Consider the following 21,724-nt stretch of genomic DNA (forward strand, 5'->3'; position numbering starts at 1 on the left):
GAGACAGGCCAGTGCCCATGTTGTTGTATTCCCATTGTGTTTCACAGTCTTCTCTAAGTTGAATGCAGTCCCAGCAGAATCTCCCTCAGGAGGATGGTTGTAGGTTGTGTTTTCAGAGATGGTGCCTTCTGGCATAGTAGTGTTTTCCATAAAAATGTTTTGTTCAAAGGCATTTCTTGCAGTGGTGCTTTTAAAACATTCTGATGGAGCAAATACTTCCGGAAAAGGATTTTCCTGAAGACTCAGGTCTCCTAAAGATGAAAAAGCCCCTTGTGAAGGGGCATTTATGAGGCTCTTCACTGCAGAGAATGGAGGCCTCTTTGCAAGCAAAGTCTATTGAGAGAACTTTTCTGGAATGTACGATTGGTTTTAACTCAACTTTGCATTTTCTAAAACCAAAATGGGTAAGTCTTTCAATCTGTTTCTGACCTCAGGTAGGGCTTTTGCAGGGGTGGAGATAGAAGGCACACCCATGGAGAAGGGTTTCAGCAAAGAGAAGACTGCTGCCTTATGCTCTTGGGTGAACGAAGGCTTGGTATAGATGGCGTTTCCTGCTAACTTCTCATGCCCTTGCTCTATGTGAGGCTGTTCCAGCTCCCTTGGGGCTGGACTCCCGAGCCTTTTTTCTTTGGCAGCGTTCTCCACAAATGCCCAGACACCCTGTTCCCTCCTGTTGCTCTGCTTTCCCACCCCTTCGAAGTGAGTTTTCTGGATGCTCCTTGGGCCCATGAGGATTCTGTTCACTCTCTGCAGGCTTTTGCCTACACTTTGAATCTTAGCCAGGCTGTTTTCCTGTGGTTGGACAGTTTCTAATTTCATGAGTTTTTGGATGCAGGTTGAAGAGAGGGACTCTTTGTACGGTTTTTCGGAATACCCACCTTTTACATTTGAAAAAAAACAGGTAACTATAAGGTTAGCTGTTGGCAGAGCTAGCAGAGGTTTTATTTTTATTTTGGACCAAAAAAAAAAAAAAAAAAAGCAATTGAATTGTTTTGTAGCTGAAGGCATAGGCATGGGGGGTCCCCAGGTAGTAAACTCCCCCGTGGGTGGGTTGAAGGCTAGGGCTGGGCCTCAGGTGGGTCTCATGTTCCCTGTGCTACCCTTCTGCTCTCTGGGAGAGCCGCAGGAGGGGCAGGCTGGGAGGGGCTGCCGCAGCTGTTCACTTGGGCAGGACGTCAGAGGACTAGGACACCAGCCTCCCATCACGGGTCTCGATCTTCTTCACAACCACTGCCCTGGTGGTGCTGGTGCGGCTGAAGGAGCTGGAGCCCACGCCAGAGCCAAAGCTGGGGCTTAGGAGGCCCCCATAGGCCGAGCTCAGATCACCTGCATAACCATTGGTGGTCTTTGTATGGATACTCATATTCTGCATCCCAGAGTCCAGCTGGCTCTCCTCGCCCTCCAGCAGCTTCCTGTAGGTGGCTATCTCGATGTCCAGGGCCAGCTTGACGTTCATCAGTTCCTGGTACTCAAGTAGTTGCCACGCCATGTCCTGCTTGGCCCACTGCAGGGCGGCCTCCAGCTTAGACAGCTTGGCGTTGGCATCCTTAACAGCCAGCTCCCTGTGCTGCCGACATCTGTGATGGCAGCCTCCAGGGAAGCCCTCTGGCCTTTGAGGCCCTCAGTCTCAGCCTGGAGCCGGCTGATGTTCCAGTTCATCTCAGAAATCTCAGTCTTTGTACACTGCAGGTCATCCTCGTGCTTCCCAGCCAACGTCTGCAGCTCCTCATACTTGATCTGGTACATGCTCTTAGCCTTGGCCTGGCTGCAGTTGGCGATCTCCTCGTATGGCGCCTTGACCTCGGCGATGATGCTGTTCATGCCCAGGGAGCGGCTGTTGTCCATGGACAGCACCACAAATGTGTCCGAGATCTGGGACTGCAGCTCCCGGATATCCTCTTCATACAGCTGCTTGAGGAAATTGATCTCGTCAGTCAGCCCTTCCAGGTGAGACTCCAGCTCTACCTTGTTCATGTAACCTTCATCCACATCCTCTTGATAAGGACAAATTCATTCTCCACCTCTGTACGCTTATTGATCTCATCCTCATACTTGTTCTTGAAGTCCTCCATGAGCCCCTGCATGTTGCCAAGCTCCGCCTCCAGCTTCAGCTTCTCCTGGCCCAGAGTCTTCAGCTGCCACCTAAGGTTGTTGATGTAGCTCTGGAACATGTTGTCCATGTTGCTCTGAGCCATCTTCTGCTGCTGCAGGAGGCTCCACTTAGTCTCCAGCATCTTGTTCTGCTGCTCCAGGAACCATACCTTGTCTATGAAGGAGGCAAACTTGTTGTTGAGGGTCTTGATCTGCTGCTTCTTCTGGGTGTGCACAGCCTGGATGTTGGGGTCCACCTCCAGGTTAAGGGGGCTCAGCAGGCTCTGTTTGACTGTGATGGTGGTGACGCCTCCCACGCCGCTGACCCTACCACAGCCTCCGCCCAGGCAACCTTGGAAGCTGCTGCTGCCCACTAGGGAGAAGCTTGAGGAGCTTATGTGGACACCGGGCCCACTCGTGTAGGAGTGGCTGCTGAAGGCCTGGGGCCCAGAGGTGGACACCTTGTAGGACTTCTGGGTCACCCTGATGGACATGGTGGAGGCAGGAGTGGGGGCAGGAAGGCCAAACCAGAGAGAGATGCCAGAAGGAGCGGAGAAACTGCTTCTTGGTCTTTTCAGTTAACTTTACCACATATCATCTCATGACCGGAGGAATTTACAAGAGGGTATAACTTAGATTTATCCACGCTTCTCGTAACTTCCCCGTGCTGCCTGGAGGGCTGTAAGCAGGGTTTGCTTAGTGTAGCAAGTCGGCGACCTTGCTGTGGCACCTAGATAAGGGTTCAGGAATGCAGCTGCATTGTATTCAGGGTAAGGGTCAGCTGCACTGCTGGGGCGGTTCCTGGGGCAGCTCATCCCTAACAGTAACAACATTGATTCTACATCTTATAGATTTTTCTATGAGAAATAAGGCAAGATGTAATTTAGTGCGTCATTGATGTCTAGCTGCTCACTCCTAAAGCCTGACAAGTTGATGCCATTGCTGTCTGAGGCCGCCTCCAGCTCAGTAGTCAGCTCAGTGCTCGTGTGCTTTTTCCGGGCTTATAATACCTTCATGAACGCTCCTTCTGGATTCCCTACAGATGCTTCTTCAGCTGTCATGTAAGACACAATAAGTCTTTCTGAGTTTCTCTTATAGGGTTTAGCTTGTTAATTTCCTTATCCTTCGTTCTCAAACTCAACTTTCTTGTTCTTCCTTGCCCCTAGTTATCGTAAACAGCCTACCCACTTCCCGTCAGCTCTAATCAATAACTCACATCTGTTCCCTTGGTTACCTGTACCCCACGTTCCCCTGAAACTGCACATCTCACACACTCCACCTCTGTCCCCCTCCCCTTCTATATTTAAAAAAATATGTACAAGTAGCCAATCGGGTCAGCTCAAATCGTGCAGTCCAACCCCAGCCCAAGGGGGAGTAGCACAGAGATAGGGACTGCGTTAAGGATAAAACCCCCCTGGCCTCCTTTGTTCTCTGTGCTCTTGCGATCTTGATTGACGCAAGTGGCACCCTTCTGCAGAAGTAAACTGCCTTGCTGAAAGAATTAAAAAAAAAAAAAAGATTGGCTTCCCCTTTTAAAACCAAACACAAAACCACCAGGGTATCGGCAGAGAATGAAAGACTGAATCTGTGGTGTGTAGCCAGCAGTCTTTCATTGCCCTGTGGTTCTCACTCTGCTGTTTGCTGCCACTATCCCAGCCGGCCTCCAGGGGGAATACTTCTCTACTGCCCAAAAGTCAGCACAACTCCCTTCCACTCACTGGATTCATTTAGCATTTCCAGTTATTTTTCACTTAGCTAAGTGAGCAAGAAAAGGATCTCTACAGAGAATACACAGGGAGCAAAGATACTACAAAACTTATTAACATCAGGTTTCTTATATTATCCTACCTCAGGTCAGCAAACTGCCACCCACAGGCCACACACAGCTCACTACATGTTTCTGTGTGGCTAGCAAGCTAAGTAAGAATGGACATGTGCCCATAAATAAAGTTTTACTAGAGCACAGCCATGCCCTTTCCTTTACAATTTACATATGGCTGCTTTCGTGCTATAGTGGCAGAGTTGAGTAGACACAATGGAGACCATCTGGCCCTCGAGGTCTAAAATATTTAGTATTTAGCTCTTTACTGAACGTGTTTGCTAACCCCTGCCCAAGATGACTGGCCTCCTAGATGTTCATAGATGTTGCTCCATCTGAGTGTCTAGACCCTAGTCTGCCTCTTCATAAATCCTTAAGTCTTTCTTCTCCTACCCACTTTCCACTCTTTCTCCACTTTTTTTTGTTTTGTTTTGTTTTTTGTTTTTTGAGATGGAGTTTCACTCTTGTTGCCCAGGCTGGAGTGTAATGGCACAATCCCAGCTCACTGCAACTTCCACCTCCCAGGTTCAAGCGATTCTCCTGCCTCAGCCTCCTAAGTAGCTGGGATTACAGGCATGCACCACCACACGTGGCTAATTTTTTGTGTGTTTTTAGTAGACATGGGTTTTCACCATGTTGGTCAGGCTGGTCTCGAACTCCTGACCTCAGGTGATCTGCCTGTCTCAGCCTCCCAAAGTGCTGGGATTACAGACATGAGCCACCACATCTGGACTCTTTCCACTCTTTATCTCCCAGAGGAATACCCAAGACAGGAGGCAGAACAGAAAGTGGCAAACAAATCTTTTCAGTTCATCTATCCATGAACAATACATAGAAGGAAATTGTGCAGGCATGGAGGGGCTTCCCCTCCTTTGTCAGGGACAGATCCAAGTTATTTCCTTAGGGACCGTAACTCCAAGTCAAGAAGGAAAAGCCAACTCTGTCTAAGTTCCACACAGGCAAGAGCCGGATGAACACGTTAGGCTGGCAATGGCCAGTTAGGCAGTTGCCCAGGGCAAATCTGTAAGAAGCACTACAACATCACTGGGAGTGTATCAAGATCAAGATAGGTATCTGCCAGAAACTGATCCAAACTGGAAGAAATATTTTGATAAGCTACTAGGGGAGAGAGTGACTGATGAGATTTAAAACAACACATAATCACCAAACTGGATTTTAAGGTCTGGTTAATGGTAAGGTTTTGTTCTGTTAAATGCCGTGTGCCAAGCCCAGCCAACTTATCTCCCACACAGGACTCGGCCTCTTCAATGAACAAACATGGATCACATATTTACAGACACAGGTTTGAAGAGACACCTAATTATTAGCATGACCATGTCACTCCCCCAAGCCCTATTTATAACTCTACACTGTGGACTTAATCCAATACAGTTAAAAATATCATGAGAAGGAAGGTGTGAGAGCAATTCAGCCACAACACATCAACACACTAAGCCCGGGGGCTGGCTGATGATCTGGTTGACAGGGCACAAGTCCCCTTCCTTTCTCCCAGCTCCCTGAAGGAATTTGCAAGTTGGTTCAAAAGGGCAATCTTCCCAGATATATTTTTTCAACACAAACATAATTTATAGGTTAAAATTTTATCTTACTTTAAAGAGGCCAATCTGAAAAAGCTAAATAATGTATGATTTCAACTATATGACAATCTGGATGTTAAATAAAAATTATAGGAGGCCGTTGTTGACTGAGCTCCTATACTAGGCCTCAGCAGACCAGATCAAACCAAAATAGTCACTCATACTAAGTACCACTTAATCAAACTGAAACTTTAACGAAGCAGGTAGATCCGCAAACAGGGCAGTTTTTCCTGAAAACTTGAGATTCCAGTTCACCTGAGTAAGGAAGTCCTCTCCGCATTTTTTTTTTTTTTTTTTTTTTTTTGAAAAAGGTCTTGCTCTGCTCTGTCACCCAGGCTGGAGTGCAGTGGCACAACCATGGCTCACTACAGCCTCAACCTCCGGGGCTCAAGCAATCCTCCCAGCTCAGCCTCCTGAGGAGCTGGGGCTACAGATGTATGCCACCACTCCCAGCTAATTTTTTATTTTTATTTTTTTGTAGAGATGGAGATCTTACTATATTGCCAAGGCTGGTCTCAAAATCCTTAGCTCTAGCACTCCTCCTACCTTGGCCTCCCAAAGTGCTGAGATTACAGGCGTAAGCCACCACACTGGCCGGTTCTCTCTGCTTTTACCCTTTCTAGAGAAGTAACCTGAAGTAATCTGATGTTAATCAATCAGTTTTTTTCCTACTGTTCTGTTTCTTTGTTCCTTACAAAACCCACTGTTCTTCCATGGCCCCATGAAAGTGCTCACTGTATTCTGTAGAATGGATGCTTTCCTGATTCATGAATCACAAATAAAAAACAATTTGATCTTTAACTACATTTGTTGTAATTTTGTCTTTTGACATGGAAAAGAAAAAACTATGGAGACAGCGAAAGGATCAGTGGTTACCACGGGTTGAGCAGAGGAGAAGGATGAATAAACAGAGCACAGAGAATGTTTATGGCAAAATTATTTTTTACGATATTGCAATGGTGAATACAAGTCATTATACATTTGTCCAAACCCACAGCATGTACAACCAAGAATGAACCCTAATATAAAGTGTGGACTTTGAGTGATAAAGATGTGTCAATGTCTGTTCATTGATTCTAACAAATTTACCACTCTGGTGGGGAATGTCGAAGAATGGGATGCTGTGCATGCAAGGAGGCAGGAGGTTATGTGAGAACCCTCTGTACTTTCTGTTCAATTTTGCTGTGAACCTACAAAGTCTACTCTTCCAGGGGAGCGGGACAGCAGTGTGAGAGTTGGCTCTGAAGAATGATGAGTCAGAAGAGACCTCAGGCAGCAAGCAACTTGGGCCATGGCCTCTGACCTAGACTTCTCACCTCTGGAGGTGCCCGAGCCCACTTTCCTGGAGAACCTGCTATGGTACGGACTCTTCCTGGGAGCCATCTTCCAGCTCATCTGTCTGCTGGCCATCATCATACCCATTCCCAAGTCCCACGAGGTAGAGGCTGAACCGTCTGAGCTCAGAAGTGCTGAGGTGACGCGGAAGCCCAAGGCTACTGTTCCTTCTGTGAACAAGAGGCCCAAGAAAGAGACCAAGAAGAAGCGGTAGAAGAGGAGGCCCAAGGAGCCAGATAGGCAGGGAGAGGGCCTTGGGGACAGCCCTCCTGGGAATCTATATCCTGTTCCCCCTCTCCGTCCCAGGCTCAGGGTCTGAGGAGGCTGTGACACCCTCTGACCTCAGAGATCTAGCCAGTCATGACAGTCCCCAGGCTCCAGCTGGGCAGTCCACCACTTCCTCTTCCTTCTGCTCCTGTGATGGTGGAGAGTCAAGGGAACTGAAACACACTGTGACTGTATTAGGAGGTTTGTTTAGAAGTTGGGTCAGCTCACAGAGTCATGTTTTCTTACTTAGTCATGTGTCCAGCCTTGAGTCACCCCCTCCTTGTGAGTTTACACTACATTTTGGAGTCATTATCTAATGCTGACAAGCCCACCCTCTCCATTATTTGTGCACTACAGATCTCCTGCTAATCAGTCACCTTTTTTGCTGCTGTGTAGACAGAGCCAGGCCTCACCTGTTTGTTTGGGCCAAAACGCCATGGCCATGCAAAGTTAGTGATCCCACTAGTTGCAACAGCCAGGCCCAGAAAATGCCTGACATGAGAGCCAGCAGACGGCCCAGGCCAGGGTAGGCAGTGCCTGCTTCTGCTCCATCAGGTGCAGGGGATTTGGCTGAAGGCATGCATATTTCCTGGGCACTAACTTCCTGAGCTTCTGAAATGGGAGGCTCGTCAATTTCAGACCAACCTCTTTTCAACCCTTCAACCCATCATAGCACATTCAAGGTGTGCCTTTTACTTCTACCTGTACATCCCCCATCCCTTCAATTCTTTCATTCCCTAACCAGAGAGACTTCCTGGGGGAAATGTGGCGAATAAACTGCATGCATGCTGGAAAAAAAAAAAAAAAAAGCTACTAAAAATTTTTCTCTTACTAAGAGAAAATACCAAAAAAAAAAGTTAGAGAGGTTTAAATGACATTTAAAATAACTATTCCAAATGCTAATCAACCAATCTAATATGGTTCCAGGTTGGTCTGACCCTATTTGATCATACTGAAATTCTGAGGCTTATTTATAGCAAACAGCAGCTCAGGGTTACCTCTCATGACTAAGGACCCATGTCAGCCTGAGTTGTTAAGCAAACCCATGAACCCTAAAACAAATAAAAGTACCATTTGTCAACCATTTACTATGGTGCCTCTAAAGTAGGCACTCATACACTCTTATCTTCATAATAAACATGTAGAGTAAATACCATTTAATAGAGGAAGAAACTAAAGCTCCAAAAAGTGAAGTAGCTTTCCTAAGGTGCCACAACTAAGCAGAAGTATGTACACTGAGGAAAGAAACCAGTCTAGTCTAACACCAAGGTCTGAATTTTTTGGACAATACTACAATGCCTCATGCTACATATACTTACACGTTTATACCAGCTGGTAACTGCAACAACAATAATAATAGTTAAAAGTTACTGCCTGTGACCCTAGTGGGGTAGGTACTATTATCATACCCATTTACCAACAAAGACTCTAAGGCTCATACTCAAATGGCTATTAAGTGGTGGAGGACTGACTCAGAACCAGGAAAGATGGCTCCAGGATCCATATACTTAGTCATTACCTAGTACTACCATTAACATCACAACACCATCAATAGTTATAATGTCAGTGCTTATAAAGCAGCAACCATGAAATAAACATGCCGTGTGTGCCTTGGCTAGTTATTTATAATTGATACTTACCATATTTACTATGTTTACTGTACATCAACAAACCATGTGTCATCAGAGCATGCAAATGACAATATCATCAGTCTCATTTTCTCAGTAAGCTTCTGGACTCCACCATTATACCTGATTATAGATATAGAGACTACTTAACCAGGTATAGCTTTTCCACTCCCCAATTCTGCTTCAGACCAATGTCAGACTTTACCCCAGATACAATTACTTTGAATAGAATTAAATGGAGAAAGGTTTTTCAACTATCTTGTTTACAGGCATTGTTTTCTTAGACACTTGGGCAAAAATAAATAAATAGATGTTAAGAAAACACTTATCAAAAACAAGCAAAATGTGGATTAGGATACGTAATTATCTGGCAAACTGAGATAAAACGGCAGATAGGAGACAGGACTAACATGCAGCTCCCACTTGGATGAACAGAACAGCATGTGGAGACTCACATTGTGAATTTTTGCTCCAAGAACCACCACAGGAACATACCGAGAAAACCAAAAGAATTCAAGACCCTTTGAAACAAGTGGTTTGCCACTGCGAACTCTGTGAAACAGCCAAAAACTGTGAGTTCCCAAAGTGTGAGAGGGAAAAATGTCTGCCTCCAAACACACATCCCCTCTGGGAACCTGAAAATTCAGATCACAGGAGAAGGATTTAACCTTACCTACAGCTGAAATGGATTTTGGGAGCCAAGCAAAATATAATACTACTGAGAAAAGAAGCACTGGAAAGAGCGAGTCCCCAGCTTGAGTCCAGGGAAGCCATTCCTGGCCTATCTCACAGAGGTCTTTGGGGAAGGGAAGGCACCCAGCAGAACTGGAGGGGAATCATGGGGTGAAGGAAGCTCCTGGCTGAACTTTGTAATATTTTCGACAAGCATGAATTTTCCTGAGCAGAATCCAGGAGCTTGGGGGTGGCGAACAGGAAGAACAGATATGAGCACAGCCAAAGGTGTGAGCAGGTGGGGAGGGGTGAGGCCTGAGAGCCATGTTTGCTTTCTCAGCAGGGAGGCTTATAGCCTGGGGCAAGATCTCAGTCCTGCTCACTGGCTGCCTGGATATAAACTGATATAAAGTCAGTGCTGTTGCGGGGGCACAGTAGGAGTGAGACTGGCCTTGCTGGCTTCATGGAAGATGGGTAAGGCCTGTGGTGTTTTTTTTTTTTTGAAACAGTCTCGCTCTGTCACCCAGGCTGGAGTGCAGTGGTGCGATCTCTGCTCACTGCAAGCTCCACCTCCCAGGTTCACACCATTCTCCTGCCTCAGCCTCCCGAGTAGCTGGGACTACAGGTGCCCGCCACCACGCCTGGTTAATTTTTTGTATTTTTCGTAGAGACAGGGTTTCACCATGTTAGCCAGGATGGTCTCAATCTCCTGAACTCGTGATCCACCCGCCTCAGTCTCCCAAAGTGCTAGGATGATAGGCATGAGCGACCGCGCCCAGCCGGGTAAGGCCTGTCAGTGCTGGCTTTTCCCTAGTTCCCTAGCGACCTGTATGAGGCAGCAGAGGCAATCATAATCCCCCTGGCAACATAATTCCATTAGCCTGAGAACCCCATAGTGGCCATGGCAGGCCCCGCCCAAAAAGGGTCTGAGCTCAGACCCGCCTAACCCTGTCCTCACCTGATGGATTTTCTCTACCAGACCTGGTAGCCAAAGACAAATGACATAAACCCTTGGGACCTCTATGGCCCTGCCCATCACCTGAGAAACCCAAGTACTCATCCTGGCCAATGCAGGGAAATATTATATCCCCCCTTCTACTACTGCAGCTAGTGCTTTCTTGACAGGGCCACCTCCTGGCTGGAGACCAATCAACTCAAACTGATAAAAGAACAACCCTGCTCTAAAGAAGAAAACAACTAATTCCACTGCCTGCAATATCCTAGTTAACCAGAAGTACTGAGTCTGTTCACATGACAACTTCACTGCTAGCATAACCAGCATTTGAGAAAGCCAGTGCACTAAACTAAGCTACAACCAAGGACTCCCACAGAGGCCGCTTCACTTCCCTGCCACCTCCACTGGAGCAGGTGCTGGTATCCATGGCTACAAGACCTGAACATGGATCACATCACAGGACTCTTGGCAGACAGTCCCCAGCATCAGCCTGGAGGCCAGTAGCCCCGCTGGGTGGCTAGACGCACAAGGGCAATAACAATCACTGCAGTCTGGCTCTCAGAAATCCCCGTCCCTAGGGGAAGGGGGAGAGCATCACATCAAGGGAATACCCCATGGGACAAAACAATCTAAACAGCAACCCTTGAGTTCCAAATCTTTCCACTGAAACAGTCTACCCAAATGAGAAGGAACCAGTTAAAGTAATTCTGGTAATATGACAAAACAAGGTTCTATAACACCCCCAAAAGATCACACTAGCTCTCCAGCAATGGATCGAACCAAGAAGAAACCTCTGAACTGCCAAATAAACAATTCAGAAGGTTGATTATTGGGCTACTCAAGGAGGCACCAGAGAAAGGTGAAAACCAACTTAAAGAAATTTAAAAAACAATACAGGATATGATTGAAAAGGTCTCCAGAGAAACAGATATCATAAAGAAAAAACAATCACAACTTCTGAAAATGAAAGACATGCTTAGAGAAATGCAAAATACACTGGAAAGTTTCAACAATAGAATCGAACAAGGGAAGAAAAAAAGATAAATGAAACAAAAACTGGCTCTGTGAAAAGATAAACGAAATTGATAGACCACTAGTGAGATTAATCAAGAAGAGAGAAGATACAAATAAGCTGAATTAGAAATGAAATGGGAGATATTACAATTGATACCACAGAAATACAAAAGATCATTCATGGCTACTATGAACATCTTTATGTGCACAAACTAGAAAACCTAGAGGAAATGGATAAATTCCTGAAAATATACAATCTTCTCAGATTGAAGCAGGAAGAAATAGAAACTCTGAACAGACCAATAACAAGTAGTGATGTTGAAATAGTAATTTAAAAATTGCTGACCAAAAATAAAGTCCAAGACCAGATGGATTCATAGCTGAATACCATCAGACATTCAAAGAAAGATTGGTACCAATCCTACTGAAAATACTCCAAAAAATAGAGAGAGAATCCTCCCTAAATAATTATATGAAGCCAGTATTATCATATACCAAAACTAGAAAAGGACATAACAAAAACTACAGACCAATATCCCTGATGAGCATAGCCGCAAAGAGCCTCAACAAAACACTAGCTAACCAAATCCAACAGGATACCAAAAAGATAATACACCATGATCAAGTGGGTTTCATACCAGGGACGCAGGTACATATGCAAGTCAATAAATGTGATACACCACATAAAAAAGAATTAAAAACAAAAATCATATTATCAACTCAACAGATGCAGAAAAAGCATTTGACAAAGTCTAGCATCCTTTATGATTAAAATCCTCAGCGAAATTGGCATAGAAGGGACATACCTTAAGGAAATAAAAATCATCTGCAACAAATCCACAGCCAACATTGTACTGAACAGGGAAAAGTTGAAAGTATTCCCCCTGAGAACTGGAACAAGACAAGGATGCCCACTTTCACCACTTCTCTTTGACATAGTACTGGAAGACAAGGCCAGAGCAATCAGACAAGAGAAAGAAATAAAGGGCATCCAAATCAGTAAAGAGGAAGTAAAACCGTTGCTGTTCACTGATGATATGATCATATACATAGAAAACCCTAAAGATTCATCCAAAGAGTTCCTAACCTGATAAATAAATTCCGCAAAGTTTTGGGATACCAAATCAATGTACACAAATCAGTAGCACTCCTATACACCAGCAGCGACCAAGCTGATAATCAAATCAAGAACTCAACCCCTTTTACAATAGCTGCAAAAAATAAAGTAAAATACTTAGGAATATACCTACCAAGGACACGAAAGACCTCTACAAGGAAAACTATAAAACACTGCTGAAAGAAGTCATAGATAACACTAACAAATGGAAACACATCCCATGCTCATGAATGGATAAAATCAATGTTGTGAAAATGACCATACTGCCAAAAGCAATCTACAAATTCAACTCAATTCCCATCAAAATACCATCATCATTATTCACAGAACTAGCAAAAGCAAACCTAAAATTCATATAAAACTCAAAAGGAGCCTGCATAGCCAAAGCAAGACTACGCAAAAAGAACAAATCCTGAGGCATCATATTACCTGACTTCAAACTATACTATAAGGATATAGTCACAAAAACAGCATGCTACAAGTACAAAAACAGGCACATAGACCGGTGGAACAGAAGAGAGAGCCCAGAAATAAAGTCAAATACTTACAGCCAACTGATCTTTGACAAAGGAAACAAAAAAATAAAGTGAGGAAAGGACACCCTATTCAACAAATGATGCTGGGATAATTGGCAAGACACATGTAGAAGAATGAAACTGGATCCTCATCTCTCACCTTATATAAATATCAACTCGAAAGATCAAAGTCTTAAATCTAAGACCTGAAACCATTAAAAAAAATTCTAGAAGATAACATCAGAAAAACTCTTCTAGACATTGGTTTAGGCAAAGACTTCATGACCAAGAACCCAAAAGCAAATGCAACAAAAACAAAGATAAATAGATGGGACCTAACTAACCTAAAAAGCTTCTGCACAGAAAAAGAAATAATCAGCAGAGTAAACAGACAACACACAGAGTGGGAGAAAATCTTCATAAACTATGCAGCCAACAAAGGACTAATATCCAGAATCTACAAGGAACTCAAATAAATTAGCAAGAAAAATCAAATAATCCCATCAAAAAGTGGGCTAAGGACATGAATAGACAATTCTCAAAAGAAGATACACAAATAGCAGAAAAATAAAAAAATGTTTAACATCACTAACTATCAGAGAAATGGAAATCAAAACCACAATGAGACACTCCTTTACTCCCGCAAGAACGGCCATAATTAAAAAAATTAAAAAATAATAGATGTTGGCATGGATGTGGTGAAAAAGGAACAATTTTACACTGCTGGATGGAATGTAAACTAGTACAACTAAGGAAAACAGTATGGAGATTCCTTAAAGAACTAAATGTAGAACTACCATTGATCCAGCAATCCCACTACTAGGTACCTACTCAGAGGAAAAGAAGTGATAATATGAAAAAGACACTTGGATACACATGTTTATAGCAGCACAATTCGCAATTGCAAAAATATGAAACCAGCCTAAATGCCCATCAACCAAAAGGTAGATTTTTTAAATGTGGTATATGTTATACATAATATGGAATACTACCCAGCCATAAAAAGGAATAAAATAAAGTAGAGTTGGAGACCACTATTCTAAGTGAAGTAACTCAGGAATGGAAAGCCAAGCATTGTATGTTCTCACTTATAAGTGGGAGCTAAGCTATGAGGATGCAAAAGGCTTAAGAATGATATAGTGGACTCTGGAGACTTGCAGGGAAGGATGGGAAGGTAAGGAATAAAAGACTACACATTGGGTGCACTGTATACTGCTTGGGTGATGGGTGCAACAAAATCTCAGAAATCACCACTGAAGAACTTCATGTTACCAAACAGCGCCTCAGGAGGTCATGGTTTTTTTCCTGGTAAAGTGACCCAAACCTTCATTCCTGAAGGGTCTGGGCCATTTGTAGTCCTGCCCAGATTGGGCTGTTGTAATTTCCCATTGACCTTAATCTCAGGGCATGGTAATACTATGAGACACCCCAAGGGATCTCTTGTATTCCACGAATACTCTTCCTTATCTCCATTGTGGAGCAGTAGACTGATTTTGTCTTGATAGTCTGGGTCAATCACCCTAGCCAACACTGTAACTCCCTTCTTAGCCTGTTGACTTAAACTTAGGAGGAGCCCGAAGTGTCCAGGTGGCAATCTTAACTTCTAGTTTAATGGAATCATTGTGTCTCCTGGTGGCAGCATTTCTCCCTCCGGAACTAAGACTTCTAGACCAGCAGAACGTAATGTCGCAGGAACAGGAAGCAAAAATTTTGCTAGTGGATCACTAGGGGTGATGGTGAGTGGTACCACTTCCACTTCCATCCCTTGCTTCCTGGACCTATGAATCTTGGCTATGGGAGAAACAGTACCATATATTGAATGCTGATTCAGAGCATACATGGTCTTCTGGAGAACTTTGCCGCAGCCCTGAAAAGTATTGTCACCTAGTTGGCATTGTAATTGTGACTACAGAAGGCCATTCCACCATTCTATCAATCCAGCTGCTTCAGGATGATAAGGAACACGGTAAGACCAGCGAATTCCATGAGCATGAGCCCACTGCCACACTTCTTTAGCTGTAAAGTGAGGGCCTTGGTCAGAGGCAATGCTGTGTGGATTACCATGATGGTGGATAAGGCATTCTGTGAGTCCATGAATGGTAGTCTTGGCAGAAGCATTGTGTGCAGGATAGGCAAACCCATATCCAGAGTAAGTGTCCATTCCAGTGAGAACAAACCTCTGCCCTTTCCGTGATAGAAGCAGTTCAATATAATCAACCTGCCACCAGGTAGCTGGCTGATCAACCCCAGGAATGGTGCCATATCGCAGGCTCAGTGTCAGTCTCTGCTGCTGACAAATTGGACACTCAGCAGTGGCCGTAGCCAGGTCAGCCTTGGTGAGTAGAAATCCATGTTGCTGAGTCCATGCGTAACCCCCATCCCTGCCCCCATGGCCACTTTGTTCATGGGCCCATTGGGCAATGACAGGGATGGCTGGGGAAAGAGGCTGAGTGTTGTCCACAGAACGAGTCATCCTATTCACTTGATTATTAAAATCCTCCTCTGCCAAGGTCACCCGTTGGTGAGCACTCACATGGGATACAATGTGAGTTTTTGACCATTCAGAGAGGTCCATCCACATACCTCTTCTCCAAATTTCTTTGTCACAATTTTCCAATCATGCTTCTTCCAAGTCACTGACCACCCAGCCATACCATTGGCTACAGCCCATGAATCAGTATATAACTGCATATCTGGCCATTTTTCTTTCCATGTAAAGTACACAACCAGGTGCACTGCTCAAAGTCCCACCCACTGAGAAGATTTCCCTTCACCGCTATCCTTCAGGGATGTCCTAGAAAGGGGCTGTAGTGCTGCAGCCATCCACTTTCAGGTGGTGCCTGCATATCGTGCAGAACCATCTATGAACCAGGCCCTGGTCTTCTCTTCCTCTGCCAACTGATCAGAGGGAACTCCCAATGAGGCCATTAGTGCAGGCTGGGGGAGAGAAGGCAGGGTGGCAGAAGTGAACCACTTCTGCCTTTGAGCCACTTCCTCATGTAACTTAACTGTGCCTTCCGGACCTGCTCGAGCCCAATCATGTATATACCACTTCCATTTGATGAGGGAATGCTGCTGTACACAACCTACTTTATGGCTAGATGGGTCAGAAAGCACCCACTTCATGATAGGCAGTTCAAGTCACATAGTGACTTGATGACCCATAGTCAAAGGTTTGGTTTCCACCAAAGCCCAGTAACAGTCCAAGAGCTGTCTCTCAAAAGGAGAGTAGTTATCTGCAGAAGATAGCAGGGCCTTGCTCCAAAATCCTAGCAGCCTCTGCTATGATTCAGCTATGAGGGCCTCCCAGAGGCTCCAAACACCATCTCTATCTGCCACTGATACCTCAAGCACCATTGGATCTGCTGGGTCATATGGCCCAAGTGGCAGAGCAGCTTACACAGCAGCCTGGACCTGTTGCAGAACCTTCTCCTGCTCTGGACCCCACTCAAAACTGGCAGCCTTTTGAGTCACTTGCTAAATGTGTCAGAGTAACACAACCAAATGTGGAATGTGTTGCCTCCAAAATCCAAATAGGCCCACAGGGCACTGTGCCTCTTTCTTGGTTGTAGAAGAGGCTAAATGCAGCAACTTATCCTTCACCTTAGAAGGAATATCTCAATAGGCCCCACACCACTGGACCCCTAGAAATTTTACTGAGGTAGAAGTTCCCTGAATTTTAGTTGGATGCAAATGTCTCACCAATAAGTCCAGTGTGTTTGCTTCTTCTTGCTCACTCGATCCAATCAGCATAATGTCATCAATGTAATGGACCATTGTGATACCTTGTGGAAGCGAAAGTGATCAAAGTCTCTTCGAACAAGATTATGACATAAAGCCAGAGAGTTGATATGTCCCTGAGTTAGGACAGCAAAGGTATATTGCTGGCCTTGCTAGCTGAAGGCAAATTGCTTCTGGTGGGCCTTATGGACAGGAATGGGAAAAAAGACATTTGCCAAATCAATGGCTGCATACCAGGTACCAGGAGATGTGTTAATTTGCTCAAGCAATGAAACCACATGTGGTACAGCAGCTGCAATTGGAGTCACCACTTGGTTAAGTTTACAACAATCCACTGTCATTCTCCAAGATCCTTCTGTCTTCTGCACAGGTCAAATAGGAGAGTTGAACAGGGATGTGATGGGAATCACCACCCTTGAGACTTTCAAGTCAAGTCCTTGATGGTGGCACTAATCTCCGCAATCCCTCCACGGATGTGATATTGTTTTTGATTTACTATTCTTCTAGGTAGGGGCAGTTCTAATGGCTTCCATTTGGCCTTTCCCATCATAATAACCCGCACCCTATCAGTCAGGGAGCCAGTGTGGGGGTTCGGCTAGCTGCTAAGTATATCTATGGCAATTATGCATTCTGGCACTGGGAAATGACCACAGGATGAGTCCAGGGACCCACTGGACCCACTGTAAGTCAGACCTGAGCTAAAACTCCATTAATTACCTGATCTCCATAAGCCTCTACTTCAACTGGAGGACCACAATGACACTTTGGGTCCCTTGGTATCAATGTCAGCTCAGAGCCAGTGTCCAGTAGTCCCCAAAATGTCTGATCATTTCCCTTTCTTCAATGCAGTTACCCTGCTAATAGGCTGGGGGTCTCCTTGGGGAAGGATGGGAGAAATATTAACAGCATAAATAGTCACTAGCATAGTGGGGTCCTTTTCAAGGGGACCCAGCCTCCCCTTCATTCAAGGGTTTCTGGGCCTATAAATTTTGTGGTTGAGTGACTGTTGTTCCCACTGTTAGATGTGACATACAGAGAAGAGCAATTACAGGACTCTTCAGAGATGCAGTTGCCACCATCACAAATCTATTTCGCAAAGCATTGGTCAAGGGTATATCTTCTGGACCCTCCCAGCTGGGATGGGTACGTCCAAAGTGACCAATCCACTCCAGCATCCAATCTCCCTAAACTTTAGGATCCCTTCCTCTACATTAAACTGACAGAGATCAGGCATTTCCAGCTTGCTCACAGTGGGCCATCTTTTATCCATATTTCAGCTAACCAAGCAAATAAACTATTAGAACCATTAAAACCTTTTTTAACTCCCTGAGCTACAACATCAAAAGCAGAATCTCTACTTAGTGGGTTCAAATCAATAAATCCAGCCTGATCCAACTCTATATTCCTTCCGCCATTATCTCACACCCTTAATATCCATTCCTCTGCCTGTTCTCCAGATTTCTGCTTATATAAATTAGAAAACTCAAGCAGTTCTTTTCTAGTGTAGCACATCTCCTCATGGGTCACTCTGAACCTCACCTCTAGGGGTCTGCTGGGACTTTAGTCTAGGTATAGGTCTAGAAGCAAACAGGGGTGTTGCGGGTGGCTCCTGAGGAGAATCAACATTATTTTGCCTGGCAAGTGCCTCAGAGGAGGCCATCACTGTTGCCTCAGGCAGCACATGGTTTATCTCCTCAGACAAAGGTGGAAAGGCTGATGGCAGCATGGGTTGGGGAGGGGATGTTGCCACTACTGGGGATGAAGAAGCTGTTTCTTCTGGCAAAAAAAGGTTCATCAGAGTTTACAAGCTCAGTGTCCCCAGCTTCATTAGGCCCCCCACCACACATCCCCATTCCAAGTTGCAGGGTCCCATTACTTTCCAATCAATCCCCTCACATTAACAGTAGACACCTGGAAAGGCTGTGCATGCAGCTTTCATTGCAGATCAGCCACTCACATGATAAGAGCTTGTGTCTATTTTTCCACAATTTCAGCTCTTTCTCTATAGGAGATAAGACTCTCACACAGAGTAATCTAGCAGGTGTGAGGCTCAGTCCTACTTCTGAAGCTGGGAGTTATAATCCCTGAGCTCATCATTTTTCTTTCATCACTTTGTCCAGTGAACGTAGGAGCAACCAACCAGCTTTATTATGTTCCTTGGTTCTCCACATATGGTCAAAGGTATTATGTTTAGAGTCACTAAACTCCTTGCCTCTCATGAGCAGTGAATCAGGAGTATCAAATGCATTTATTTTGCATAACTCTCTGAACAGTTCATGCCAAGGACTATTGGTGCTCTCCATACTATTAGAATCCTTAGGCCGGGCGCAGTGGCTCACGCCTGTCATCCCAGCACTTTGGCAGGCCAAGGCGGGCGGGTCACAAGGTCAGGAGATCGAGACCATCCTGGCTAACACGGTGAAACCCCGTCTCTACAAAAAATACAAAAGTTAGCCAGGCGTGGTGGCGGGCACCTGTAGTCCCAGGTACTCGGGAGGCTGAGGCAGCAGAATGCTGTGAACCCGGGAGGCAGAGCTTGCAGTGAGCAGAGATCGTGCCACTGCACTACAGCGTGGGTGACAGAGCGAGACTCCATCTCAAAAAAAAGAAAGAAAAAGAAACTTTAGCATTTTTTGGTCTAATCATATTAAGCAGCCAACTCCAGAAACCCCAAAACCAATAAAAGAACTCCATCCTTAACATTCTGTTCCTCTAGAACCACTCCTGGTACCAAAATCTGTATTAGTCAGGGTTCTCTAGAGGGACAGAACTAATAGGATATATATATATATAAAGGGGAGTTTACCAAGGAGTATTAGCTCACATGATCACAAGGTCCCATAATAGGCCATCTGCAAGCTGAGAAGCAAGGAAGCCAGTCCGATTCCTAAAGCTGAAGAACTTGGAGTCTGATGTTTGAGGGTAGGAAGCATCCAGCACGGGAGAAAGATAGAGGCTGGGAGGATAAGCCACATAGTCTTTTCACATTCTTCTGCCTGCTTTTTATTCTGGCTCTGCTGGCAGCTGATTAGATTGTGCTCACCCAGATTAAAGGTAGGTCTGCCTTTCCCAGTCCACTGAGTCAAATGTTAATCTCCTTTGACAACACCCTCACAGACACACCCAGGATCAGTACTTTGTATCTTTCAATCCAATCAAGTTGACACTCAGTATTAACCATCACAATGTTTCATTCAGAAGCTGTAGCCTCCAAACTTCAGTTTCTCCTCTGTCAAATAGGATCTTCAGCTATGATTCTTACTTCAAAGGGTACACAGGTACAAGAGATCCCCAGCCCACGAGTCTGGCAACATGTTTTGGTCAGCCTTAACATTATCTTTTTCTAAAATCCTTAAGTTAGTAAATATTGCTTCCCATCTAACACAGCTCTAAGTGAAAAAAGTTGCAGTTTAAGGAGAGTCCTAATTTTCTGACCAAAGAGACTAAAATTTAAAAGGGAAAACAAGACAAACTATTTGCTTGGCCCACTACAAGTCCCAGGTATTATGCAAGGTTTTCAAGGAGACACAGAGACAAGTGACACCTGACTGAAGTGTAGCGGTGGGGTTCCCAGGACTGGACCTTATGAAAGGTTAGAATAAATGCCTGCAGACAGATTCCTAGCTGATAGGAAGTCAGAGAAGGAGATCACACTTGCTCAGGGAGTGAGGCTGGGCAGCTACGTGGTTCCACTGCCTCTGAGATGAAGCCAGGAGGTGACTGGAGCTGACATGTGGAAGAGGCAGTTGGTGAAACCTTTTCTGCATGGGTTTGATCCCCAGCTTAATCCTAATACCTGTGAGTCTTTGTGAAGCTCAAAAAACATCTCTGTACACCTGTTTTCTCAGTTCTAGAATGGAGATAGTAATCATGCCTACATGCCTCACAGGATCAGTACAAGGAGTGCACGAGATAATTACAAAAAGTGCTTAGAACAGTTCTTGGTACATAGTGTGCACTCAAAAATGATAGCTATCATTTCTATTACATGTTCTGATCTGAAATGATGTCTAAGATATAATAAGTTAAAGAAAAAGGTCAATATAAAACTATATATATATAGAATGCAATCATCTGTGGGGGGAAAAGACACATATCTATATATGATATCTGTCTGTATATGTTTATAACATCTATGGAAGAATACATAAGAAACCGGTTAATCAAGGTTGTTTCTATAGAAGGGAACTGGACCTAGAAGACAGGGATGCTTTTCATAACATAGCCTACCTTTAAAACTGTTTACTATTGGCCAGGAAAGGTGGCTCATGCCTATAATCCCAACACTTTGGGAGGCTGAAGTGGGCGGATCACGAGGTCAGGAGTTCGAGACCAGCCTGGCCAACATGGTGAAACACCACCTCTAATAAAAATACAAAAATTAGCCAGGTGTGGTGGCAGGCGCCTGTAATCCTGGCTACTCGGGAGGCTGAGGCAGGAGAATCGCTTGAACCCAGGAGGCAGAGGTTGCAGTGAGGCGAGATCGTGCCATTGCACTCCATCCAGCCTGGGTGACAAAGCAAGACTCCATCTAAAAAGAAAAAGAAAAACCCATTTGCTATTTATATCCTTTACCTGTTTCTAAATGTCAATAAAATTAATTTATCTCTTTTTTAAAAAAAGAAAACAATGAGCTAGGTTGATAGCAGTAGAAATGTTAAGGAATGGTTATAAGACAGTATAGATGGGACTTAAAAGATCCAGTACCTAACAAAAGATGTGAGAAAAAAACAAAACAAAACTGTAACCAAGATCCTAGGCTTAGTTTACTGAGAAAATACTTATGCTTTTATTATAAATAGGTAAAATAAGAGAAAGTAAGGGTTGGGAGAATTGAGAGAAGAAATATTTGGATATATGGAGTTTCATATGCCACGAAGACATTCAGGTAGGAGAGTTGAACAGAATTTCTAGCTGGAAATCAGGGGAGATGTGGTGGTTAGACACAAGCATTTCAGCAATTGTGGCACAG

At 44.5% G+C, this 21,724-nt stretch overlaps 2 protein-coding genes and 1 pseudogene across 2 annotated transcripts in view; 1 reads left to right on the forward strand and 2 right to left on the reverse strand.

The window, feature by feature from the left end:
• The window catches only part of MANBA (mannosidase beta), a 123,944-nt gene that overhangs the window by 90,493 nt on the left and 11,727 nt on the right, over window positions 1-21,724 (reverse strand). The gene's annotated exons all lie outside the window — the stretch shown is intronic.
• LOC134739449 (keratin, type II cytoskeletal 8-like) lies at window positions 1,160-19,022 on the reverse strand (annotated as a pseudogene).
• Window positions 6,800-7,057, forward strand: LOC129035274 (protein MANBAL-like). Its single transcript, XM_054485542.1, has one exon. It carries the CDS (start codon window positions 6,800-6,802, stop codon window positions 7,055-7,057), a length of 258 nt encoding a protein of 85 aa, XP_054341517.1.

This window comes from Pongo pygmaeus, chromosome 3, assembly GCF_028885625.2.
Source record: "Pongo pygmaeus isolate AG05252 chromosome 3, NHGRI_mPonPyg2-v2.0_pri, whole genome shotgun sequence".
NCBI classification, from domain to species: domain Eukaryota; kingdom Metazoa; phylum Chordata; class Mammalia; order Primates; family Hominidae; genus Pongo; species Pongo pygmaeus.

Excerpts from the sequence above, each read along its gene's own strand:
- LOC129035274 (XM_054485542.1), top strand. The coding sequence starts at position 6,800 with ATGGCCTCTGACCTAGACTTCTCACCTCTGGAGGTGCCCGAGCCCACT.